Source organism: Seriola aureovittata, chromosome 20 (assembly GCF_021018895.1).
Source record: "Seriola aureovittata isolate HTS-2021-v1 ecotype China chromosome 20, ASM2101889v1, whole genome shotgun sequence".
Taxonomy (NCBI): Eukaryota; Metazoa; Chordata; class Actinopteri; order Carangiformes; family Carangidae; genus Seriola; species Seriola aureovittata.
Genome location: NC_079383.1, coordinates 11,491,047 through 11,518,950, shown reverse-complemented (window position 1 = coordinate 11,518,950; position 27,904 = coordinate 11,491,047). Strand labels below are relative to the sequence as shown.

General features: G+C 40.3%; 1 protein-coding gene across 3 annotated transcripts in view; it reads left to right on the top strand.

The window, feature by feature from the left end:
• Positions 1–27,904, top strand: part of myripb (myosin VIIA and Rab interacting protein b) — a 129,546-nt gene that overhangs the window by 66,189 nt on the left and 35,453 nt on the right. For all 3 annotated transcript variants that reach the window (XM_056364655.1, XM_056364654.1, XM_056364653.1), the window contains exon 4: positions 23,040–23,176. In XM_056364655.1, the coding sequence (XP_056220630.1) occupies positions 23,040–23,176 (137 nt within the window). The remainder of the gene's footprint in view (positions 1–23,039; positions 23,177–27,904) is intronic.

The following is a 27,904-nucleotide window of genomic DNA, read 5'->3' as shown; positions in this document are numbered from 1 at the left end:
GTCTTGTGTCCAGCCCAGCTGACACCGGAGCCGCCAGTCGATCATAACTCTTGATGGTGTTTTGCACTTTATGCACAGTCAGGCACAACAGCGAACGCACAAACGGAAAATCTTGTAAACTGCACACACAGACCCCAGTGGTGATGTAGGTTCAGACATCCCCTGGTGGTCCTGAGTTAGCTATTTAAAAACTTTGCGCACATTAACTGAAACATTGCCTAAAACAGAAACCTGCTTGAGTTTTACTAATGCAGAGCTTCCTTTTAAAAATACTTACTGCTGAGTTTTTCAGCCTTGCAGCAATCCCAGGGTATATAAAGTACCAATCTATGTGTGTCTATAGAGTGCTGTATATGTGTGTGTACTGCGTGAGTGTGTGTGGATGCCTACATTGGGACTGCTCCCCATTGTGTGACCCTTGTGTTCCATGAAAGCATTTTTCTCTGTAGGGGATGAGGTTCTGTAGCAGGTGATAAATCACTGCTATCCAGGTAAACATGGCAGTACACACATGCGTATAGATAGACGCATACACAAAAAACCTTGAACATTCCTTCTTGTGGGTGTGTTAACTCCTGTCAGTCGTGGGAATATACCATTGTGCGTTATTTTGCAGTTATTGCTCTGAGTCATTAATGTCTCTCTGACTTCACTGGTCGGCCTACAGCTCCCAGTCTTCCTCCTCCTCCTCCTCCGTGTGTGTGTGTGTGTGTGGTGTGTTAGACTGAATCAGTTACACCTCTGATCTGAGTACCACTCCAGGTCAGTTGTGAACTCTGTTACAATGAAGCAGCTCAGTCTGCAGTTTCTGTGATGTACTGTATACCTGCAGGTAATTTCTGGCATTTCGTGATTGAAGTTACTGGCTGCCATGCCAGAGCGCTCCACGTGAATGGGGTCATTTGTGGCTCAAAGCGCTCACACAGCAGGCCTGAGGTGATTGGAAATCTCATGATTCCTAAATCGGGTTATGCAGTAAGTTGGCTAGTGGATCAGAACAGCAGCTAAAGCTCTTGTTGTTTTTATTGTGGGTTAGTGGGATTGGAGACAGAAACTGTTTGCCACAGAGTGGAGCAATATGCAGGTAACACCCAAAAACACTTTCCCTCTACAGCTTGTAGTGGCCTAACACCCAGTAATGCTGATTTATAGTTGTCTGTCTTGTGTGTTGCATTCAAGGCTCAAAATCTCATTTTGCATTGAGCCTAATTCCTTTCTAGGTGGGTGGTCTTACGGTGCCTCAAAGTTTAGAAAGCTACAGGAACATATTTGGAGCCGTTTATTCTCTGTAACTGACAAATCTTCTTAATTTATTTTAATTATCTTAGAGTTGAACTGTAATTAAAATTTATTTTGTAATGAACTTACTATATATATCACTGGTGTTTGTTTTCACTTATGTGGGCTATGGCTCAAAATTGTAATTACCAAAAACAAGAAATTCAAGTATGATTTATTTTTGAGCAGTGATAGCATCCACTAAATTAGTGTTCAGGCCCATGAATTATGGTTCTAGCTGACAACATTGGTAATTTGATTGGTGCAATATCTGGGTGGGTTAGCACTAAAATAGCTCTTTAATAATACATCACCAGAAAGTTAAAGGTGGAGGAAATCATTCTGGAGAAGGACTGTTGCTATATGAACTCAACAGCAAAATATTACATCCCTCCCTTCAGTGCCAAGGCAACGACACGATGGCAGAATCCAGAACATCTTATACAAGGTGGTGGTGGATACTCTTTCTCATAGCTGAAGCAAAACAAACCTTATAATATGAAACGTCATCAAACAAACAACATGCACACAAAAGCAGCATCCAAATCACAATGGAGTAAAAACAAGCAAGAGCTGTTTTTTTCACGGTGACAGAGGAGGAGACTGTACGTTTGTAGTTAAGCTAACAAGAAAGGTAATGTTACTCAGAATCACATTTTGTATGCATCCAACCAAATAAATCCACTTAAGCAAACTTATGTTTCTAGGTCTATATATGAGGGGGCTATAAAACCCCTCATGTTGTAGACCTACGGATGAATACCGTGATACAGAGCAAATAACAAGACAACAAATTGTTGCTACAGTTGCTGCTGCAAAGCTAATAGAAAGCAAACTGAATCTCGGTGGGCAAGTACCTTAATGTTCCCGGACACACTGGCTTGCTAACTAATCAGCTGGGATTAACTATCACAAACATTGGCAAATGGGACAAAACAATACTGACCTACTGTCCATAGCAAAACTAATGTTGCCCACCTGTCAAGCAGAAAGACAGGTCATGTCTTTCAACTCATGAAGGTCTCTCCACCATAGTTGGACTGGTCATCTGGACTACTGGGACAATACTGGTGGGCCAGTGGACCCTCAAAATATCCATAAGGTTTTTACTGACCACAGCAATGTCTTTACTGGCCCTTTCTGTGTGCCTGTCATTCAGGGTGTTGGCCGGTCCCTCTGGATAAGTCTAGGATGTTAATATTTTTCCCAATCCAGCCATGCAGTCTCCACCGTTGGAAAGCCTCACTGATGTTAACCCTACTCTTCAACCCTTGCCTGATCATAGCACTTCAAATTTTGTTCTGCTAACCTTCTCATCTTTAGCTGTTCCTAAGCAATCTCTTCTTGACAATGCGATTATGTTGTGGAATATAGACCTCCACCACGCCAGTGTCAGTAGTTGTTCCTCCCATGCACTCGCCTTAATGTTGTCACCAGTCTCTTGTCTGCAGTTCCAATGAATCCCATTTGAAACAGTATGTCAGCGACAAAAGGGTAGACTGCTCCTTTCCCTGGTGATCGTGTAACAGGTCTCAGGCCGAGTACCGGTTAACAGATAAGGTTCCTGTAAAACAGGAGAAATAATGAGACAGGCGACCGTTGCTTCTGTTCAGTGCAGCTTCGCTCAGTAGAATTTATTTATCAATGTGCAAAATCTCTTTACCATTCTCTATTATCCCTATTCTGTATTTCTATTTTATTCCATATTCAAATGTCATTTAACAATACAACATCCAGAATATCAAACACAAAACCAAAATACATATAGGCGATTTACCACACAATCCTCTTGCTTCTCAATCCAACACACATTTTCCACTTCTAATCCTGAGTTCAGTATACAACTGTAGTAATATATTCTCACTCAGTCAATAAACTGACTTTACCATATAGTTTACAACTACTGAAAACAATACCATAAAATATGTAATGTATAGGTACTCACTTGTTCCCTCTTTTAACCTCACTCATAGTGCAAATAACAGAAAATTAGCATATTATTTTTAATGACTGTTGGTTCACAATAAATGTATGAGCTGAAGACTTGAGCTGAAAACTTGCAAAGTTTAACAATTTTAACTGCTTATTATACTCAAATATCCCAATATGTATATATATATAACTGTAACGTTCAATTTACTTACACATTAACAAAATACGGTACTAACCGAACAGTTTCTAACTCAAAATATAATGCGCTGGAGCCATAAACTACGATGTAATTCGGTCACAAAAAAATATATATACAGTGGCGCCATTTTGGCTCACCCACGGCACACAGAAAACTCGTATTATTGCCACCTGTTCAGAAAACTATTTAAACACATTCAGTACCTTTACAAAATCGATCTGACATCTTATTCAAATGTATAGTGACACGTGTATGTAGATATACAAATTTTGAAACACCACCAACCTGTAAAAAAGGAGAAATAATGAGACAGGCGACCGTTGCTTCTGTTCAGTGCAGCTTCGCTCAGTAGAATGAGGAAGTCAACAAAAGTCCACTCGCAAGGAGAGTCCAAGAGAAGAAGCAAATCGCCACACTGCCTCCTACTGGTAACACTAAGTAGCTGTAAGTGTATCATATAAAAAAGGCTTTTGCCCTTATCAAGAGATAAGATTTGAACATTTTGGCACATATTAACATAATTATTTCCCAGAAATAATATTTTCAAAATAAAGCAAATAAAATCACATCAAATGTGACCTACATTTCATGAGCGTCACAATCGTTAAATTAGGACTATCTGTTAACAGGGACAGATGTTTTGAATCAGCTACTTGATGACACTGTGTCCTCAAATGTCCAAAAAAATTTGTTTTTTGAAAAATTAATATGAACTGCTGCAGAATCATTATAATTTATATTTCCATAAACAAAAGTGAGAAGAATTAAAATTTCAGTTTGACTTAAATGTGGTAAATCAAGCCAACTTTATCCTCAACAATAGTTAATACAGATGTTACAGATTTATTTGCAGCTATGGGCTACCATTTGATCCAGATTCAGGTTATTCCTGCAGCTAAAGAACATAAGTCAGTTATGTTTCAATCATGGCAGTGGAGGTCACGACTTTTAATCCATCTACAAACATTTACAAAGGAAAGGCTGTGTATCTCAGTAACCACCGCACACTGATTTAGTCAAATAGAAATTTTAATGTCCATATTGACTCTCTATTCTCCCCGGAATCCTCCCCTCCCCACACTACTGGCTCAGGGCTATGACGGCTGTTTCTGCAGATGTGATCTATCAACAACATTTCTAGCATGGGACACGCCCCACAGTGCAGATGTGTCTCATATCCTGGTGAGCTGGCAGGAGATGATGTGAACTGCATGGTTGGCAGATCAATGAAGTGGATCTCTGCTCTCTGATGAAGAATTGAGTTTAGTGTCTTTTGCAAAACTTTTATATCACTAAATTATAATCCTTGTCTCCTAAATAGAGACCTCTCTAAGGTGCTGCATGAATAGTAATCTTTCTTCCCCTGCTTTAACTTCACCCCTGACTTATTCTCTCACTCTCTTGCGCCCTCATGCCTCCCTCAGGCAGATCACACTGTCTGATCTGCTGCCACAGTGAACTCTCTGTAGCATGAAAGAAATAAGATATTGGCACCGCAGGATTTTCATACACATTGCACATTCCTTGCCTGTCAACCCAAGAACCCCCTTTAATGACTGAGAAATATTAGTTTTCTTTCCACTATCCCAGTATTTCCATATATACTGTTAACATCGGATTACTTTTTATCAATTATTGTTTAAAGACGTTGATCCCTTTGCCACTGCTTAAATTAAGAGTTACCAGAACATAGACAGAACTGTGGCTCAGTTGACTGATTATAAGATGGGGTTAGTTCTTGCTAAATACAGACTTTGCCAGATGTGGCTAATCTGAATTCTATATTTATCATGAAAGGCATTATTTCTTAAAACAGCAAAACTACAAACACTCATAATCATATCACACCTCGATGTAATCATGGATCAAAACTTTATTTGGAGCGTGTTTTATTGGCAGTTACTCACAACTCACCAGCAGGTGGAGATTGATAATGGGGCCTGTGGCTGTCACAGTACTCAAATTCATTCATGTGGATTACTTTAATGAATTGTTGTACTGTATGTGGTCTACAGTTTTTTTTTAAGTTCATTAATTAATTGATAACTAACCACTAAAAGTCTGATTACACTATGCCACAATCCAACCCTACCATAAACATGGTTGTGGGAGGTTTTTATTCTTATTTAGTTTTTTATTTTAACTATTTGCTCCATATTGTATTACTGTCTGTTATAGTGCACAATTTCTTTGAAAGGTCCTAATAGGGCTGGTGTGTATTCACAAGTTGTCTTTGAAGCATATGCACATGCATGCCGAGAAATATAATACACACATCTCACACTTAGACTTAATGTTCTGGGAAATAGAGCCGGTGTAAATGAATAACAATTAGCAGAATATGCTAATGTCAGTATCCCACTTTCCCTGTACCGCTGGAGTTCAGAGGGACTTCAGATGGTGTGTATGTACGCAGCCTTATTGCTCCCTCCCTCTCTTTCACTCTACTGCATATCAATGGTTGTTCATCGCTCCAGGCCTCTGTCTCATTGCACCTCCTCTCCCATTTTTCAGCGCTTTAAATGAGGCTTAGCCGGTGCTTCGCTGCAGAGCTGACTGCACTCCACTCACCTTGTTTAGTCATGATTTCCCACCTGAATGAGGAGTGCTGTTTGATCTCATTTGTTTAAAATCATCTGATGTTATTAAGTCTGTACCTCCTTAGCTTGTGGGACTTGCAGGCTGTTGCTGGCCAGCTCCCTTTATGCATGTATTCTTGCCCTCGTGGGCTACAGTGAGAGTGTTGTCTGCGTATTTTTCTTGCCTTAGTCTTAGTACTTTGTGAATAGTGTTTTTTGGTATTTGCTGTGGCAATATAGCTATGAAAATGACTATTTTTAATTAATCAATATATTCATAAATTCTCCATAAAACCATCTGTTTGCTGGAGTAAGTGCAGAAACATTTGTCATAATTGGAGGCACTCCATAGTTGGAGACACCTAATTAGGGTGATGTTGATCGGCTTGTCATGATATGTACAATCCAAACCGAGCAGGAGAGATTTCACACCATGTTGCTACTTTCATGGCACTGAACTCAAACATAAATCATTTATCAGTTATTCAGTAAACAAATAAACGACAGACAAGCTTCCATTACTCTTCCACCATCTTTGTCATCCTCTGCAGCAGAAACAGGTCTACAATGGCGACTTGCACAAAAGTACGGATATGTGTTTTCATTTGCTGTCCAGAAAATGTGTATGGAAAAAAAAAAAACTGATTGCTTTATCGCATAACAAATATGGACAGATCAGTATTAAGCTGTTGGAAGCTTAAATTTCACAGGACATCTTCCCGCAGGAAGCTGCTATTCAACCGAAATGCCCAGTGGCCCAGAGCGACCAAAGCGACAGGGAAACAATAGCAATCCTGGATTCTGTCCCTCCCTCCCTCTCCCTCTCTCTGTCTCGGTCTTTTGGGCTATTTGTTCAGAGCGGTAACAGAGGAACTTGGGTGATGCTGTCTGATTCAAACAGGATCAAAGCAGCCGTTCATATCAGGGCTGCCTATAGGAGAGATATCAAAGCAGACACATATGTATGCTTATGCAGTTGGCACACACATGAAAACACAAAGTAAGGCACTGTGTGCACACATTGGACCTGAGAGCTTACATACGCACACAAGTGCACAGATACACAAACGTGCACAAATGCAACCATTGTAAGTGTTTCTGGCCTTGTGGTAATTATTCACAAAGAAAACAGGATAACCAAGAGGTAAGACAAATGTGTGTACCTGTCTTATTCAGTAGTGTGTCTTGTGATTGTTGTAGTGATGACATGAACCAAGTCTGTGTCCTAGAAATGACATTTATATAGTACTAAATTGGTTTGTCAATTATGTTGACAGCAAAATACACTTTGCTGCCTTTTTTTCCAATTTACAACATTATAAATTTCGTTTTGGTCAGTAAGGAAAAAAATAATAGACATAGTGTTTGAATCTATCTTGCAAATGGTATTTCTCACTAATTTTGACATTTTAAAAATTAAATGATTAAAAAATGGATGCTGATCCCATCTGAATCATTTACTGAATTTCAACCTTAATATAGGTTAGAGCTGCACTTAATCATTGCAGTATTCATGTGTGTAAATGCCATTTGTGTCAAGTATATCTTCTCTCACCTGCAGAGGTGAGCTGCGGAAGCCCTGCAGCTTCTGTAGTGACTGCCTGACTTGTGGATTCATGCATTTTGAATGAAGGTCTCTCTCTATTTTCTCCAGTCCCTCTCTCTCATTCTGACTGTCTCACTCTCTCGTTCTATGTCTCTGCTTTCCTCTTTCTGAAACATTGAATCTTCTCCAGTCGTCTTCGGTGGGGGTTCATTTTTCACGCCACCAAACAGCCGCAGGATGCACATCTCAACACTCTGTTTCTGTTTACTTCAACACTTTCTGAAACATACACATCTTGGGTAAATTGGTTTCAGCGAACACTATTCCCAGCCAGAGTGAGTGAATGAATGAGTGAGTTTGACATCCTCTGAACCTGCCTGCCTCCTCCTTCTCAGTTTGTGTTGATGCACTCATGGTAAATATCAGATTGCCTGGCTACCTGCAGCGGACACGCACCGACGTAAAGGCTTCCACCTGGTGTCAGCACCTCAAATACCTGCAGGCAGATAAACACCAATCTCTGCTGTCTGCAAACACACACACACATATCCTCTCTCAGACACACAGAGATGTAACACAACATGTAGGACAAAGTAACAGCGGCAAAAAGCATATTCAAACACAAACGGACGCAGGGATCTGAGTACAAAGACCGAATCAAACAAACACAAAGACAGACAAAGATACTAGGGGACAAACAAGAAAGGGAAGGAAGAAATGAAGCAGAGTGTAGGCTAAACACGTCTCTGGGTAAGCTTGTCATGCTTGCTAATCCTTTTCCTCACCACCTCCACATGCCACAAAACACACACTCACACACACACACACACACACACACACACACACACACATCAAAACACCTCCTTCCATCGTGCCATTGCTTTACTCCTCTTGTAGACTCCTCTAGTATGAAAGACTAAGATTTGTTCATTACTTCGTCTCACCACTGTACATATTTACATCTGTTAAGTTGCTCTGTATCACTAAGAAAACCCCTGCTTCCTCCTTCAACATTCATTCATTGGCGCTTGTATCTAGTGAGGGGTGCCACAACATCCAGACAAGAAACCTGAGCTGTGCTGCATAAATAAACAAGAATCAAGCAGAAATCTTCGATTTTCCAGTCTGAGGTTGAAAGATTTTATGTTGCCACATCTTTAAACTCACACATGCAATGTCTACTTTATAAACATGCACAGAAAATACATATCTAGAAATGTATTTCTATATGCACCATCAGTGCAGTGTTGTAAAAATATATATAAATGAACCTTATCCAGCTAAATATGCTTTTCAAGATTGTTGCACACAGTTCTGTATCTTCAGACATACACCTCATTTTGTTAATGTGATGGCAGTTTTACGTCATGTCTGAATAAGCGGCCAAATCTCCTTTACTTTTAAGTCACAATGGCAATCTTAGGAGGTTGGATGTAGTAACATTTCAAAGACGCATTCAGCGTGGCTCAAGTCTGAAACGACTGCTGTCAGATTAACAGTATTGACACAGCAGCACGTGGTTAAATATGCATTGTAAGAGATTAAATGCATGCCATAGTAAAAGCACGTCACTCGAGTATCATTTCCAATGCACAAAGAAAACTGAAACCATGACACACTGGAATTGAGTCCAGTTGAAGTTGTTGAGGAGATTCCTCTCATGACAGATTGGTATATATAACTATTTTTTCTCATGTGCTTTTTGGTCAAAAGAGTTAAACAGAAAAAAAAATCTATTTGAATATCCAGCAGAATGCTTTACATAGATCATATGAGCAAACAGGATGACAAATGACAATCCCAAATTTCACATCTTTTTATTCTATGCCTGTGCACTGACAGACATTACAATACATAATATGCATTCACACCAAAATAAGAAAATGTAATTAATGAGAAGGTTTGATAGAAGTTTAGTGAGAAACAGCAGCAGGTGTCCCTCTCTGTGACTATAGTCCTTAATTAAGGTTTTAAGAGCAAATCAAGTTTTAAAATTCCTCAGTGATGCAAAATGTGATATATATAATATAATGTAGAGGGAGGGAGTGATAGTTCAGATACAGAGGGGAAATGAAGGGAGAAAGAGACGGGTGACATGCAACAAAGGTCCCCAGCCGGAGCCAAAGCAGGGAAGCTGCAGCTAAATGATAGGTGTCCCAAACATTCAGCAACCTGGTAACCCATCATTACTTTTCAACTGTTGAAATGCTCCTTCTTGGATACCCAATGCCAAATGCTGTGCAGGAATTTTGTCTCTTTTTGGTCTATAACTAACATTTAGGTAATAGGTACCTACTGTGTGTCTGAACGACAAAAAGCCATTCCTCCAACATGGAAATGAAGCCAGCAATGTTATGTTTTCCAAGTCTGGAAAGAGTTTTATTTTTCCAGTAACTGGCATCATCACTAGCCTGCAGTGCAGCTACATGTCTGTCCACACACTGGCCTCCCCAATCTCTCTCAGTATTGACTTGGCCCTCAGTTGGAGAGTATCACCTTGATGTCTCCGCTGATCTCCCTCAGAGGTCATTGATAATGATCAAAACAATTTCTACTGAGAGGCAGAGAGAGAGAGGGAGAAGGTGTCTGTACACCCCCGCCTTCCACCCCCCCCTTCATGGCTTCAATTACTCAGTGTGATGGCATTGATATGAATAATGCAGTGGTCCCCTGCCCCAGCCGGGAGTACTATGCACGCCTGTGTATGCACACACTGACATGAAAGAGAGAGGGCAAAGGTTCTTATGAGTGATCAAAGCCGAGCTGGAATAAGAACAGCAGCAATGCAGAGGCTGTAACAGCAGTGTGTTATATACTGGTCATCCAAATGAGCTTAATCACTAAACTCATACGTTGCCCTACAACATGTAACCCTATGTGATCTTTGATCTCAGCTGTTATTATTATCCATAGTTTCTATATCTTATAGTGTTCTGGCTGAGCTTCTTTTGCCCTGAGATGTTTTTGCTTCAGGCTCCTCTGATGCTGTTGAGGGATTTTTTATCCTAAAGAGGCTTACACGGGTAATTAAAATGCTAGATAAAATATACTGCACATAAAGATTACGGTCCGTCCTCCTGGTGAAATAGGTTCATGGCCAACTTTTGTCCACTCGCACTGAGGCAGACTCCTCCCAGGGTGGTGTTGTGATCGGTAAGTCATGCATGGAGTCGACTGTCACCGGAGACATCAGTTGATGGATGGCGCTGTATTTTGTCTATATGGCATCCATCTCCACATGCAATCTGTTATCCTCACACCTACTTCACACCATCACCCCTCTGCAATACAGTCTCTCTCATATGATCTCTGGCCTGATTATACATAAGACAACTGTGCAGGACCACACTGTTAGTCTGAGTGGCATCATTTACATCAAACATAAACACCATGTTTTTGAATATTTGAATTTCTACACTAATGAGACTGTCATAAACACATTCACCGCTATTTGATTTATTCTGTCACATTCTGCTGCAATATTTTGAAACCGAAAGCCTCCCTCCAACTTTTATGAGCTACAGATTCTGAGGTAAAACAAAGACAAAGAGGCTTGAGTGAAAGCGAGGACATGGAAGTGACAAAAGCACAAAGGAGAATGGATGCAAAAAGGCAGCAAAGTCCAAGCCAGAAACACAAAGACCAACAGCAGCTATTAATGGTATTTTCAACTCAAAGTAAAAAAAGGCAGAGGGAGATTTCTCCTCTTCTGTTGGTGAGCCCCCTCAATCCCTCCATCTGTCTCTGTCAACACAAAATCAGTGGTGGCACAGAGAAAAAACACCACGCTGTAAATGGGAAAGGAGGGATGAGTAAGATAGAGGAGATAAATGTGTGTGTGTGTGTGTGTGTCTTTGCGTGCGTTTGCCTGCATGCATCTGGTGTGTCTATGCATTTGTGTTTTGTTTGTGATCTGTGTGCTTAGCATCAATGATTCATCGTTGTCCGTCTCCCACGCCCTGTCTGCCAGGCTGAGCCGGGCAGAGTGGCGTTTGCTCTTATTCCAGCGTGTATGTGTGTCATGCGAGAGCTCAAGGTATATGGTCACAAATGCCCCTCAGTCCAATGAAACTGCCCCAGATTCAGCACAGAAAATGGATGTGATATCGTGAAATTAAATTTAGTGATATTGAGCAGAGGTGATCATAAATTGTAAACACTGTATGAGAGTGATGTTGCAGTTTGTATCCCAGCAGTGTAATTTACAAAACAGGGTGACGTCCCATCACAGGAATAATTACCCTTCATATGTGTCAAAACAACACTGTATCTTTTGGCCAACCATGCAAATGAGCATGATGAATAATGGTGAGCTTTAACCTGCTCGTCATCTGGATCACCGAAACAGGAAACGCATCCTTTAATTTCTCAGCTGCATGAAAGATGGATGTAAATGTGTAAATGCCTTTTGCAAGGAAAACACCCACCTGTAAACACATCCAGTTATGTTCAAATTGGGTCACATAAGTATGCTGAGGGAACTGCTGCCAGGGATACACCTGAACTGCCCACGAGATCTGATTGAGAATTGCCGGACCAGCTCATCAGATGCAGTTGTATTTACAGCTACCTTTGAATTCAAACCATCAGCAACTTCGTCCTTGTGTGAGGCCAAGTTGCTGAGTAGCTGTCTCCAGTTGCCAGCATGCCTGCTGTTGCATGTAGGCGTTGTTGGTAGTGGTGAGCATTATTGAGGAAGTACACAAACCTTAGCCCTGTCTAGTGCTGTAGAAGTTGATTAATGTGTACATAGTGTGCATTAGGTCATTCTTACATTTTGTGATTAGCAAACTGAAAACAACTTTCATAGCAGTATAACTAACAGTGGAAACATCTGCCATCTAATTAGCCATCACGCCTCTTTATCACTGCTAACTTGATCTTCAAATTGCAGAGAGCTCTCCACCCAGCTTCAGTTTTTTCTCCCTGTTCCTTTTTGTGTGGTGCTGCTCATTTGAAATGACTGAATATAGACTGTTGCATGGATCTATTAAGTAAACATCTAACTGTATTTTTGAGGTGTTATTCTTGGTACTTGCACATTAGTTATTTTCTCTAACTAAGCATTTATTGGATTAATAGCAATTAATATAAGATTCTCAGTGCCTTTTATACATATATCTTTTTGTGGCTTCTCTTGTAATGAGTATGTTATGTAAAAAGCCTCTGTTGGCCAGACGGTGTAACACAATCTGCATTTCCATCCACGGCCACTTTGCCAAAATCGCTGCACAAACTCCAGCACTGATCCAGGGAGCTTGGTCTTTTGCTGCTGCCAATGTGAGAGCAGTCTTTCAATCCCACGGCTCTACGCTTCACTTACATTCTGTCTGATTAAAATATTCATAATTCTAATTCGCATGAGACTGAGAGAAAATTGTGTTCAATTTCAGGCAGTTTTCTTTTTCTGTTATTAAAAAATATATATACATATATATATACTAAATGCATTCTATGTATGTGTATTTGTGAACACTAATATGCGGGAGGGTGTTTCAGCCTGACAGCAGACAGGCAGTGAGACTGACATCAAGTTGGAAAAGAAAGACAGGAGTTGTAAGAGTAGCCTGCTGATCCAGTGATGGTCTTTGTTTCTTGGTTGGTGTTGTGTGACTAACTCGATGGGAGGGCTGCCAGAGGCTTGTTTGGGAAAGCAGGCCGTTCACTGGTTTCCCAAATAGATGGGAGTGCAATGAAATGGCTAACTTTATTGGTCTGTTTTTTGGCTGCCTTTCCTCCAATGAAACACACTCAAGAGAGTGGAGAATGCAGTCCTACTTGCATGGTCACAGACAAAGCACTCACTTAAATGTAATAGGCGCTGGTTTGTTGTGGGCTATTAAAATGTCTTTATCTTTATCAGAGAAAAACAGAGGTCTCCTGGGGCAGCGCCATTCAAAGTATTCATAAATCGAGCCAGACACGCTGGTGTTAGTGATCAGATTTGTGGATATGGATTTGAAAGCCATGTGCTTCTCTGAGTCTTCAGACTATGAGTCTTTATTCCTCCTCTGTGTTTTGATTTCAGACACAACGCACTGCAATGTTTTAACCTTTGACAGGCAACAATCTGCACTTAAAACATTGCAAATACTTTGCGTTAAAGTGATTTCTCATCAATTACGCGTGGCCTCTCCTGTGTATAGAACATTAAAGCTCTGCTCAGGTTATAAATGACACTGGTGCATTAATGAGAGATGTATTCAAAGCCAAGGACGTGAGCTCTCTGCAGCACAAATGCAACCTGGAACCTTGTTAATCTGGAGTGTGTTTTTATTTCTCCTCAGACACAAAGTGTTTTACAGACAGTTTCCCATCATGCAAAAAGCAAGTGATTCAAACTTTTACATTTCCATTCTACTCAACCTTCCTGAGGTCACAGTATAGGTCATAGCTTTAGACGGACGCCTGCCACAAATGTCAAACCTTGATGTCTGGAGCTGTTCTGCAACCTTCTGTGAAACACTTCCCATGCACTATGTTCTTCTTCTCTGGTAAAAAAAAAAACCTCTTTCACAGCTTCCTGGCTTATCAAGCGCGCGCACACACCCGCAAACGCGCGCGCGCACACACACACACACACACACACACACACACACACACACACACACACACAATCCCATGGATTATATAGACTGGGGATGTGCTTTGAAAAGAAACTTCTAAAAATAGATCTCAAGGAACAAATGCCCCATATGAAAGTGCTCATTGTGTCTTTCTCTCCCCTTTTGTCTGTAGTTCCTTTTCCCCCGTCCTCTACTGTCCTCTCTTTCCCCTCCATTGCTCTTCTCTTTAGTCTCTAACAGGTGACAGCAATATATGTGGTCTGGTGTTGTCTGGCTGGTTCCCTCTGCTCCCTAGCAGGCTGTTAAGACTGACACCTCAGTGCATTGTGCTTCGGCAGGTTCAGTTTCTTCCCCCCGCCCGCACCCCCATGTCCTGTTTGCCCTTCTCTTAAAGTGACCTGTGCACACTTTCAAGGGTTTGAATCAAGTTAATGACCTTGACCCAGGGCCTCCTTCTATCATGACTGCTTTTACATTTTATATCGCATACACATTCAGCTAACATTATTATTCAGCTGAGCTTAATAACAAAAGAGCAAATGAGCATTTCTGAAGGACGGGTGGTTTTGATGGATATACTGGCACTTTGAACAATTTCACAACCACATAAGGATCCCCTTCCACCCTGTATCAGGGGCAATAGAAAAAAATTGAATAATCAGAAGAAGAAAAAAAGGTTTTCCTGCCCTCATTGTGTAATCTCTAAAATCCTGTTATTTCAGTGGATTTTCATTTCCTGGCTGAGGTGTTTGATGACATTAAGAGGATAAAACCAGGGTTCCCTCCCTTACTGTGACCTTAAAAAAAAAAAAAACCTACAAAAATCCAGTGATGCCACCTTATTGAGATTTAATTACCATCACAAGCTTTCTTGAGACATCGAACAAATTAATTATGTTTACATTTTGTTTTGTTTTGCCTCTCTCAGCCTCTCATCATATTGGCTCTGCATGATTTTGGTTCCACATAATTGCTCAGATAAATGCTGCAGGGAGCTGCAGTTTTCATTATCCAATATCCACACACAGAATAGCCAGATGGAGAAAGACTTGAGTGGTGGAAAGCGTAACCACACTCTATTCTGTCACTACGTTTCCCACATTGCTGGGCTGCTGCGGAGCTCTGCCTCTCCACATGCTCCTCTTAAAATCCCATGTGGTGCTCTGGCTGTGCAGAAGCAGGCAGCTTAGAGCAGATTATCTCACTTTTCCACATGTTCCATACATCCAAGCTGAAATACTGTATACTGTATGTTTATATAACACTGTATACTACAACCTGGGAAAAACCTGCCTGAGAGGCTTGGTCATTTCATTAGCAGATTGCTTGGTCTCCATGGAGTGTCTCAAAGTGACCTATATCTGATATCATTTTGAACAGACCTCCCTTCTAAAATGACCCACATGCGCAGCTGAACAACAACAAATGATGTGACATCTGGCCAGCTGTGAGGAGAACTAACCTAATTGTCTCAAATGGACTGTCCGCGCGGACACAACGCTGACATCCGCACCAGAGGCTCGTGCATACCCTCCAATGATGAATTTTATGTCACGTGGACCCCTAGCAGATGCTTGCATATTCGCGGATGTGGAAAGTATAACACTGGCGTCCGTTTAGCTGAGCTCCAAATCAGCCATTGGGGACGTGTCTCACAATTGTAACCTAAGGCCACCGGTTTGGAATGATGAGCAAATATTTTTGTATTACATATATTATGCTTTACCATGTATCTCTCATGATTGTCAAATTTGGTCTCAGATATCCCAAACCACATTGAAGGGGCTTTAAATCTTTTAAATGCAGTATGGATGAGTCATTACAATCTGGTAGCAGGACCTCTGGACATGATGGAATAAAATGTTTCACAAAATAACCTGAGGTGAGAATTCTCAAGAGCTGCTCTGAAGTAAGATGATAATGACTACTGTATTAAGTACAAAGGTACAGTCTTAATAGTCTTATTACATGTATCTGTTGCTGTGCCAGGATGATACCAGCCTATCAAGTGCCATAATAAAAAAGGATATTGTATTCAGGGAAAAGACCATTATGAAAGTTTTATGTAACATTTCTGTAATCAGATCCTGTTCTCTAAACTATGTGCCTCGTCCACAAAGATAATATTAGATTTTTCTAACGGGAAGAAATTGATTATTTAGACTCATGTTTGCTTTAAAAACTACAGTATGTAAGGGTCAAGGTCTCATCGTATTTTTATATAGGTGGTATACTGTAGGTTTGACAGTCTAACTCCTAAAACTACTGCTTTAGGAAACTAGACACCGTATGAGCAGTTTGTAATTCACTTTGGTCCCTCCATTCATGCTCTGTCTGAGAGCACTTTGTCCTGATATAACTCATTTCCAGTCTTCCATACTGTGCCACAGGCTCTCCTGGCTGCCGACACATTCATCTGTAACGCCCTGAAAGAATGAAGGTCTGACGAGAGAGTGGGGCATTAAAGAGGGAGAGAGAAACAGAGGGAAAGACAGAGAGAGAGAGGGAAAGAGTAAAGATGACAGCTTTAGGTCTCGAAAGAAAGAGCGAGCATGAGGGAGAGATGGCAGAGTAAACTGCCTGACCACTGCTTAGAGCTGTGCTGCTCCTAAATTTAGACTTTTTAGAGGCGTAGGTTAGGGAAGTGGATGTAGCAGAATGTAGCAGAATACCTTACAGTGAACCTGCAATCGCTCTCCAGGTTAAATGTTGCAATATACCAGAAACACAATCGGAATTTTGCGAATTTTAACTGCTGTGGAGCACATGCTGCATTCAAATGTGTGTCCAGTCACAGAGGTCTGTCCATTTAATGACCCCAGCTGCTCTGCATAGGAGAACCTGCCAACACTCAGTGTTTTCTATAGATCCCGCTCTTATGGTCATACACTGTAAGGGCACACATCCTCTCTCGATAAGAAGTCTCATTTGAAATTAATTGATAAGCGACCATCATGCAAAGCATTATTTTGGTCGCAGCCTGGCCATGTTACCTGCGATTTACATTAAGCTGAGATGTGTGTTTATACTGAGTGCAGAACAGTTGTGTGCAGCAGGAGCACAAACACACACATAAAAGAAAAAAAGAATAGAGCAGACATTCAAGAAAGAACGTGGGAATATAATAGAACAGACAGAAGAAGGTAGAAGGAAAGTTAGAGGAGAGATTGCATGCAGTAAAGTAAGGTACATCTCTACCCACCTCATTATACAGTTCTTTTTATATTGCTGTACTTCTGCCGGTATGTCCATCACAGAGGCCCAGGCAGGTGATCAATATTCCTGCTGCTTTCTAGAAAGGTTACGTACAAGACCACTGCTGTAAGAGAATCGTTTTCCTGCCTCCTGCAAACTGCACACGCTTTTAAATCATGCCAACAGGTTAGGACGGCTGTGACCAGGTTTGACCCATGACCCTGTTCTTTGTCCTTCGGCCTATTCTGCCCACACTAAATATATTTCAGAAGAACATTTAGTGCTGTGGTGTGGCCTGACAGATGGCATCGTTCAGGGAGAATCTCTGCAATAAATATGCAAAACAAGGCCTAAAATGTGCAGATATTTTCACTGTATTTTATGCATACAGTACATGACAACCTACACAACTTAGAAATAAGTACTTGAAATTTATATAAAAACAAATGTAGTTTGTGTTATTAGTAAACTCACATTGGCAAGTAAACATCAAAGTATCATGCTGGTAAAGATAGCTGTACTCACACACAGATTTTCGTGGTTTATGTTTTATTTTCTCAAAGAAACCACAATTTACAGCAATTTAGAGACAGTAAATTGTCTTTTTCCCACTTCTCCCTCTTGCACAAATGTACGCTGACATGTACAAATAAATAACCACAGAAGCGGCAAGACTTGTGGATGAAGGCCATTAATTCTTGTTTGGACTTAGATTTTCTCAGAGTCCTCATCACAGCAATTAATCAATATTAATATCCCCCCACTTTTCGACTAGCCTGTTTTCAGCTGAGAACATATTTGTGGAAACGATGTAGAATAGTAATAAAGGGAAAGTTTCATTCAGTGAGTAGGGCCAAACATGATTCTACACCATAGCTTGCACCCCGTTTAAGTTCCATTGAACAAGACACTGAATTACTTAGAGCTTGGTACCTGGCCATGACCTTTGGCCTCCCTTTGGAGGAAGGTAAGAGTACAGATGCATTGTTCCCTCAGGGATTGGCAAATTGATAAAGTAATGTAAAAGCATTTTTGATTTACGTTTAGTATGCATTTATATTGCCTATGGACAAGTGTATTAGTGATGCAACTGCAGCTACGTCTCATCCATCCATGCAGAGGGTATGGTAGAGGGTATGATAGTAGATCTTGACTGTTTAAGTCAGTGCTTGGACGGAGGAAAACTAGGGATAACTGGGGATCTTGATGGAACAGTAACACATGATCTGCTCTCATAAAGACTAGTTTGTTTACCCTTGATGGTTGTGTTTTGATAGATTGCAGCTGCTAGTGTTCAATGAATATTGCCAAGAGTAGAGTGAAACTATGTGGAGCCATCCCATTGGTGGCCATGGGTGATATGTATAGGGCCTTATCCAATTAATAAATTATTCACTGAACCCATATTTTTGTACATTTTGGGGCTTGAAAGCTGAATTAAGCTGAATTATGGTTTTAGCTAATTATCTTCCTCTAATAATACTTTAAATAAATAAAAACATACAGAAGTATAAACTAAACCTCTTTAGGTTTCAGCTGGTATCGCCTAAGTTTTTCATTGCTCTGTTTTTCCTTCATAAAACTTGGAAAGGTTTTATCCGTTATACACAATGTTAGAGTTAATTTAAAGAAAGCAAGAACTAGATACAACTCCTCCAGATTTTCACTCATTAAGACGTCACAACTCGAGGGTTTTAACTTCCCAGACATCAGGCGCTTTGATCTAACCCTGGAGTTGAGAAAAATCAAATTTTTTTTTCTTATTTTCTTCTATTAACAAGAGCAGTCACTCTGCAAGTCTTCAGAAGAGAATAGGGTCTATTTGATGTTCTGTTATAGTCAGCCCCCACCCTTCGTTCTTCTCCCTTTGCTCTTCTGCCCCATCTCTACAGCAGCTTCAACAGAAGCTGAACCAATTCATTAGAAGGCTCAGAAAGTCAATTATGGTAATAGTTCCCTTTGCCAAGGGAGGTGGAAACTCAGCAAAGTCAGATACTTTTTATTGCACTCCTTTGACATAATCTTCTATATATTTTATTTAGACCTCATTTAGATGTGCAAATTGTTATTCTGAAGTAAAGAGGGCAAAGGGGCTGGAGAGAAGAGGAAAGGAGAGTGTAAGAAGGGAGGCACTGGTTCCCAGGCCGGCATGCAGAGCTGACCTAAGGCAAGTGAGGAGATGAAGGAGGAAGAGTAGAACCAGTGTCAGGAGACCATCCACAGGAATCCCTCTCACTTATTCATGCAGCAGCCAAGCATCAGGGAATCTCCCAACCTCATTATGAAATGCGTATTTGCAGAAGCTCACGCAGCAGTGCAGCTCTTGCTTGAAAGCCTCTGCTTATCCACTCCACTCTCCTCCCCTCTTCCTCTCTTTTTTAGATCAGATCACTCTAGGGAAGCAATGTCATGCTTCATTCATCGAGATGCCTCTCCCACTGTCCTAAATCCCTCTCTCTCTCTCTCTCTTTCTCTGTATTTCTGAGAGGGAAAGCTTGGCTAATTTCAACAAGTTTGTGTAGTTGGCATACAAGGAAACAGAGGCCGACGCTGAAATTTGTATTTACTTATCATCTATTTCTGTGCCAATTAGATTGACGAGCAGAGTGGATTGAGAGCATTGCACTACTGTGAAGCTGAGCTACATGAAGTCAAAACATGTATGCATGCTTATAAAAAAAAATGAAAAAAATGTGTATGTGATGTATACTGTAGATACTATAAATAGGCTTACCAATTGACCATGACTCCCAGACAGTAATTCTCCAATTAATATAGTTTAACAACTGTAACTTTGGATTTCTCAACTTGTTGAGGTTGTCTGCATGTATGAGCTCAACTTGTAGGATTTTGAGCTTGCAAAATGATGTTCACAAATATTTCCAGAGGATGTAGTTGGAAATGAACCTTTGTCTGTGCGTAAAATCTCTGAACAAATGATGTCAGTGGTGGGATTACACAAAGACGCTGTGAAAGAAGTGCTTTTGTGAACATGTGTACACAGAAACAAAGCAGAAAACTGCCTGAAAAACTCAGCGCTCAAAGTTCCCACACTGTCTGTGGTGCTGAAGTACTAATTGACCCTGTTTTTACAGCTCAATCTGATTGGACAACCACAGTCCGATCACAAAGCCAGAGTCCAGTCAGAGGGCAGGTGGTTCTGGTACTTTCATCTCCACCGCAAATCCTGAAAGATGTAGTAGCTTTACAAGATCAATGACAGTACAGGCTGTTCCACAACACAGCCGGGTTTGCATACATACACATCACGTTAAATGTTTACCGTTATTTTCTACAGCATCATCAAATATAATTAAACCCTACTGCTTGAGCAGCATGCACGGCCCCAGCCTCAGTTTAATTTGAAAGTCAATTATGATTCCACACGGATAACAATATCTCCACCATACCTGCTGCACACTTTCTTCAATATGTCTTTTAGTTCAAAGGTTACTCCGTGTGGTTTGAGCTCATTTCAGAGTACGGATGAAACCTATTTGTATTTCCTCCTTGTATGATGCCTCCTCGGAGCTGCATTGCTCCTCGAGATTCATTTCTGTGCCTTCTTCCTTGGGCCCAGAGGGAGATAAAAAAGAGCCAGGGCTCCTCACTGGGGCTCAGCATCCACCATTAGAGTGACTAGATTCACCCGTGGCATGAAATTAAGGAGGTGAAGCCCATTGAGCAGCCCAGCAGATAGAGGCAGAGAATCCACTGAGGGGGGGGGGGGTAGAAGGAGGGAGGGGAGGGATGTGGCAGCCCGTGCTGCCTCAGGGACACTTAGGATCCCTTTATTAGCATGGCTATTTTCACCCTCTCCTTCAATGGCCTGTCTCTTCACTGAGCAGAGGCATCAACATGTACACACACTCTGAAACACTCTCTCATGTACTGTGTGCACTCTCTCAGTTCCTCATTGCTCTTTCATAATCAGGGAAATGGACTCAACGACACATTTGTTACATATGTAGAGTTCAAGTCTCCAGCCTCAGCTCTCAGGGTCAGGCCTCTCCATTCCTTCTCAAAGCTTCAAGCCTGAAGAACTGGTCATAAATATATAACTCTGTTTTTGGAAAAGACTAAGCAATTTCCTAAATCAGCTGGGCACCTTAGTTTTTAGCAAACATAACTCAAATAGACGGACATAATAGATTTGTTGGGAACTATTTTCAGCCGTGGATTAATACATATATGGCAGAAGGCACATGTTGGAATAACTCAAAACAAACAAATGTGCCCATGTTCATTGTAATGAACCCAGTGTAACCGTGTGGCTTGTTGGTGTGTTTTTAACAAAGGAATATGAGGGTTTAGCCACACTGCCAATACTTGTTAGTTTCATGGGATTTGTTGACCATAAGAAAAATATTCATTAGAGACAGAAATTTAAAAGAATTAACCAATTCCATTATATTCACCTGATTATATAAAACTTCTTCATCAGTAGTTATATACAAAAAGATCAGAAATAAAAAACGCACAGAAGTCAGTAACTCACAAAGAAATTCACTTACAGTAACAGTAAGTCCACTCGTTACATTAATTAATACACTAATAAAGTAGTTGTCAGAGGCTGATTAATAAATGATTAATGCACAGTAGGTGCCACAGGCCTTCAGGATGCTGAGAGCTATACTTAGCTATAAAATGTTGACACATCCACAGAGAAAACACACATAGGTAACACTTACAAATACACTGCTTCTACTTAAAGTTGCACACATAAAGCGTATGAATATAAAAATATACATGCCTGTGTGAGCGTCTCATTAGTTTTACTGAAGGTTTGTCATGTCATTTGAGCTGAAATGTATTTGTATAGCATCTTTCAACAACAAGAAAAAAAACAGCAAGAAGAAATAACGGCAAAAATGTGCACATGATAAATGGAAAATGAAAACAAATAGTGTGTAAATGAATACGGTGTGTTTGTGCAATTCCCTTAAACAGTAAATCTGTCTTTGTGTTGTTGTGTTTGTTTCTGCTCACTGTTGTGTATGACAGTGGCATGAAAAAGCAAAGGGATTGACTGCAAGATTAAACACAAAGTTGGCAGAGTTTCATGCAATCCGACACAACACTGGTTGCAAAGGGAGCGCTTTTCTGAGGGCTTTTCATAACCCTCTCTGTTATGAATGTCTGCTTATGTAATTATCTGGTCCATGCTGAGGTCTGACTGGTTGGCATTCAAGCATCGACAGGCCTGTACACCAAGAAATGAGGAAAAGCCTGGAAAATGATGTGACGTCATTTTAGAAAACCCAAGCATCCACTGCAGTAATACACACAGTACACTGTTTGGATTCTGCATAATAGTATTGTACATAAATACTTATGATATCTTTAATACAACTTCCACAAAGAGGGAGAGGCACTTCTGAATCTCCTTAAAAAGCCAATATTTTCTTCATATCAAAGAGCAGATCCTTATGTATGACAGTGACAGCAAACACAAACCTAGTATTATTAAAAATAACACAGTCCTGCCTGACTCTTATCATAAGAAAGCTTTCAATATTTCTTAAAATGATTTAAAAAGTTTTCAAGTTTTGGTTATTTACGTTTTAATAATTAAAAGACGCACAAATTAAGCAGATTTTAATGGAAGTCTTGGCTTGAACTGTAAGTTTTTAATCCTGTTGTAATTATAATAAAATCGGATTCCAGTTTCAAGTTTCTTTGCCATCTGTTCTTTATGACTCAATATCATTCCTCTTTCTTCCTTCTTTGTTGTTTGTCTGCAGGATTTTGAGGACACAGTCCCTTGAATGGTACTATAACAATGTGAAGAGTCGCTTCAAGAGGTTCGGCAGCGCCAAGGTTTTGAAGACTCTATACAGGAAGCACATTATCGAGAGAGGAGCGCTCTCTGATCTCCCAGGTAACTTCATCCTCTTGCTTTTTTTTTTTTTTTAAATCAGCCACACATGGCCTCTGTGTAGCTGCCATTCTTTAACTGTTTATTTTTATCTTTTAATTATTGTCCTCTGCATCGTCTTTGATTGCAGAGCAGCCTTCTGTCTCTGTGCAATGTTGTGTCATGTTGTGATTAAAGCAATTCTGCTGATTTGGCCAGAGACATTACTCTTCCTCAAGTTTAAAAAAAAAAATCAAAATGGCCTTTTTTTTTTTTTTTTTGAGATACAAGGTTTTGTTCGAACAGAATAACTACAGACAAATTTGCATGATTGCTCATTGCTTTGTTAAATGATCGGTCACTTTGTTTCACACATTGTTTCCCCCCTGCTGACTGATTCACTTAATTACTTTCTCACTGGCATGTGGAGACAAAGATTTTTCCACAGACAAATACACACACACAGACACACACATCTCAAGGGTTAAGTTCATGGTGGGTGATTGAGCCTTCTATTTGTATTTTTGTATTTTCCTAACATTTAGTTTTAATTAATTTCATGACAAAAGTGTTCATTTGATTTGAGACAACCACTTTATTCCATGGCTGCAGTTTAATTTTGAAAATACTCTGTGCTGCTGGTGCACCTGTGGGTGGGATTTAAATGGTGCGTGTTGGTCCTTCTGTGTGAGAGTGTCAGTGGTGATGGTGACCGACTAGGGGGGCGCTGGCCCATGGTTTCATTCTGCCAGTTAATCCCTGCAGTGGCTCAGGCCACTTTGCGTCCTCAGTGAATTGTTCCTGTGTAGGACAGCAGCAGTGCAGCTTTCATCCAAGCTCCCCTCCGCCTCCAGATAACATTGTTTTGACCCAGCTGAAACAGATCGGTCTGCCTCTGTGGCTGACTACAAAGCATTATTTCAAAACCCTGGTACATGGGATTAAATGAATGAAGAGAGCACAGAGGGGATAAATCAGGTCAGGAACTGGATGGGATCGAGATGAGGGAGCGTTCAGGAATACACCGTGACCATAACTGAGTGAAGGTTATTTTGGACAAAGTTAATACCATCATAATCATAAGAAATGATGTCCTCTACTATGCAGGTAGAGGGATACAGCTACAATATAACTAGCTCGCAATGCCAGCAAAAATTCATGTTTGTTATTACTGACACATTATTATATTTTCCTTTTTGCAGACAGCACGTCTAGCCACTGTAAAGCCAACAGGGCTATCTTGAAGGGCTAAGAAATAGCTATATGTGGCTTATGCTGATCTTGAAATATTGGTTTGAAAAAGCCAAATAATGTTGCCAAATAACATGCTCTGTCAGTTCATATCATATCTTTATTGTCCCACAAGAGGAAATTATTTTGCAGCAAGACGGCATAAAAAAACAGAAAACCTAACACATAAACACTAAGACATTAAAAGAGCTTGTACTGCCCAGACGATACAGAAAAATAATGGTTTAGTTGTTTTTAAAGGTGTACTGTATGAAACAAGAACAGTCTGCTGTGTACCAAAGCAGAAGTGAAACGTCTAACATACAGTAATGGATGAATTTCCCATCGACAGGCATTGTTGACATTTTTTCCCAGGCTGCTTTCCCAGGACAATCATGATTTTAGTTGTGACTGTAGTTTCTGCTGTGCTGTATGAGTGGACAAAATGATTCTCCTTCTAAACCTCCAGTTTTCTGATTTCCTCTCCACTTTCTTACCCCCCTCATCCTCTTCCCCCCCCCCCCCCCCCCCCCCCCCCCCCCCCCCCCACTCCACTTGTGCTAGCCTTTGACTGTCCTCCATGTCCTCTCCTCTCCTTTCCTCTCTTACATCATCTTGCGAAGAGGAGGAAGGACTATGTGACTTGGCTTCTGGTCTCACATGAGCCCAACAGATTAGACTAGTTCCAATTCTCAAATACTCACATCACCACTCCTACTGACTGGCTATAGCTGACTTGCCATATGATTATGGATATGCTGTGGTATGTGTGAGCCACATATGTTGCTTGTGTGTATCTGGATATTAAACCTTACTTCGGATATCGTTGGCTTGTTGACAAAAACCTTAGATTTATTGGAAAGGACGTTTTCGTTTACATGAAAATATCTTGTCTTTTACATCCTTCACCCACCCTTGTCATTTTATGTATCAGATTAAATTAAAAAGGGATTGTGAAAATGTCAAAGAAGAAGCCAAATGTACAGCTGTCAAAATACAATTCATGGGAAAGAAAATGCCTTTTAAAACCTCTTTTGCAGAAAATAATGGGATATGTCAAGTGTCTTGACAAGTATATAATGGCAACAGATTACCATGATGTATATCAAGACTTCTGTGCTTTCAGTTGAACAGAAAATAATGAGATTTCACTTCAGCAAGTAAATCAGCACTAGATTGGAAAAAAAATTCAATTAGATAAAGATGTTGCCCATTAACAAACTGATGTTACACCATCTCGCTTGGTCTACTTTGCTCCAGGAAAAAGAGCTTTTATTATGTAGCCCAGAAACTCTGTGAGTGTTAATATGAGTCTCCTGTCTTTATGCATATAGAGAAGCAGCCACAGACATGTAAAACCTTCTCATAAACCAGTTCCCATCTATATGTGAAATACAGGCTGACTTTATATATGTGCTAGTAAAGAATGTTTGATTTTTTTATTAGTGCCACGGGTGCTCAGCTCCGAGGCACTCCTCTACAGCTAGAATAGCTGAGAGGAGTGCCTCGGGGCAGAGCATCTATTAATATTCTGTTTCGGGTTTATTATTCTTCCGCCAAATTTCGGCGCGTAACTCGTCCCGCAGCTTTGAGAAAACCCCGGTAATATATACATCAAAACGTGCGTCTTGATCCCGCAAGGGGTGCTATGACTTTTGGTGTTAAAATTCCAATTTTTCCCAAAGTTATTCCCAAAAAACTGGGAATAAATAATGCATTAGAAATGCATTGGAATTTTCTTTAGAAACCCACCTTTTTTCTACAAAATTGCACCTTTTTTCTGAGTCACCCAGCTCTCTCATACCTGCACGTAGAAATGTGATTCAAACTGTAAAACGGAGGAAAACTTCTGCTCTCTCAAAAAGACAGGAACTGTTTTTACATAACATGTAAACTTTTCAAACTGTGAGCACTCAAAGGAGGAGTGCAAATCACTTTTTCTTCAAAGTTAGAGTGAAAGCGTCAGTTGGCTAGAGTGCATGAAGCAGTAAAAAATAACCTTTATTTTTATTTTTAACTCGAGCTCGCGGCCAAACCGTAAAAAGGAGACAAATAATTATTTCTGAAAATGTAGACATAGTTGTTGGGATTCATAAAATGTAACTTTGACAGACAGGGTCTGCACAAAATTTAAACAGGGGTGCCGAGTCCGGCAGCAATACCTGTCTCAGTCTCATTGACACCTAATGTAATCGGCTTTTTTTTTCAAAATAATCTCACTCTGTCTTCGCACTGACCTTACTCACTCATTTTAAGGAATATCTGAATAAAATAGAGACTGTAGAAACTTCTGGCTTCAGTGTCTGGCACGGTCTTTTCAGTTTATGAAAAGAAGTAACGGTTTTCTCATAATTTGCAGTTGTTTGAAGCCATGTAGAAGCCAAATTCTGGGCAGATTTTCACATTGCCATGGCAATGGCAGCTCCTGACCTGTGTGCGTGCGCCTAGCAACCAGATAACCAACTCTCCAAGCTCTGCTAGCTTAACATTAGCTGCATGTTAGGTCTTAAATTACATTTAGTTAGGTCTTAAATATTTAAGTCCATTTACTGCTTCCTTCGTTGCTTTTTTTTTTGTTTTGTTAAAAGAGTGAATGAAGTTGTGACGGTCTCCGCTGAGACAGAGGAGAGGAGAAGCTACTAGCCCTCTCTCGCTGTCACTTCTAGTCGCGTTGCTCTCCTCCCCAGTAATGTTAAATTTAGCACAGAAAAAAACATAATAGTGGTAATTTAAATAGCGGTTCATGGGATTTATTAACCCTCAGGGGTCCCTCTGTCCTTTTTTGGACATTTTCTTCACTTTTCTTTTTTGATTTGCTGATCATTTTGGCTGTGTTACAGCTGAAGGTATGGATTTCTGCAAGAAAGTGTCTTACATATTTTTAAAATCTAATGTCAGTTACTGTTACAGGTCTATTATACACTGGTAACACATTTTGTACCCTCTGGGGTTCCTCGCGTCCAAAAAAGGACACACAAAGAAAATGCTATAAAATCATCATATATCAATATTTTTTTCTGCTTTTTTTGCATAAATCTCTTAAACCACTTCAGTTCTGCTCGAACCTATCAAATGTTTATTAGTTTTCAGGATTTTAACCCTTTAAATGCCAGTTTGAAGACATGTTGCCTCTTGTTTTATTAAAAAAAACAACACAGAATATGAGATATTTCCCACATAATAAATGATGGAGGGATGTGACATTGTTTTATATCAGAGTCTTTTATATCAAGACATTTCTCAAAACCAGAGTATGATCAGGGTGACTTTTGAACACTGGAAATAAATCATGTACTCATCCCGGCAGTAGCCCCCGTGGCACTCAAAATTTCCCTGGAATTTTCTAGTTTTTTATTATTATTTATCACTGAGGGGGCCAGCGCTTGTGAAATCAACTCTATATGAGTGTGAAATGCCAGCTGACATGACAGTCGGTGAGAGAGATGTGACTGTTTTACATCTATCATGTCCCCAGAGAGAATGTGTGACCTTCAAACCAACAGGAAGAGAACATGGAGCGAG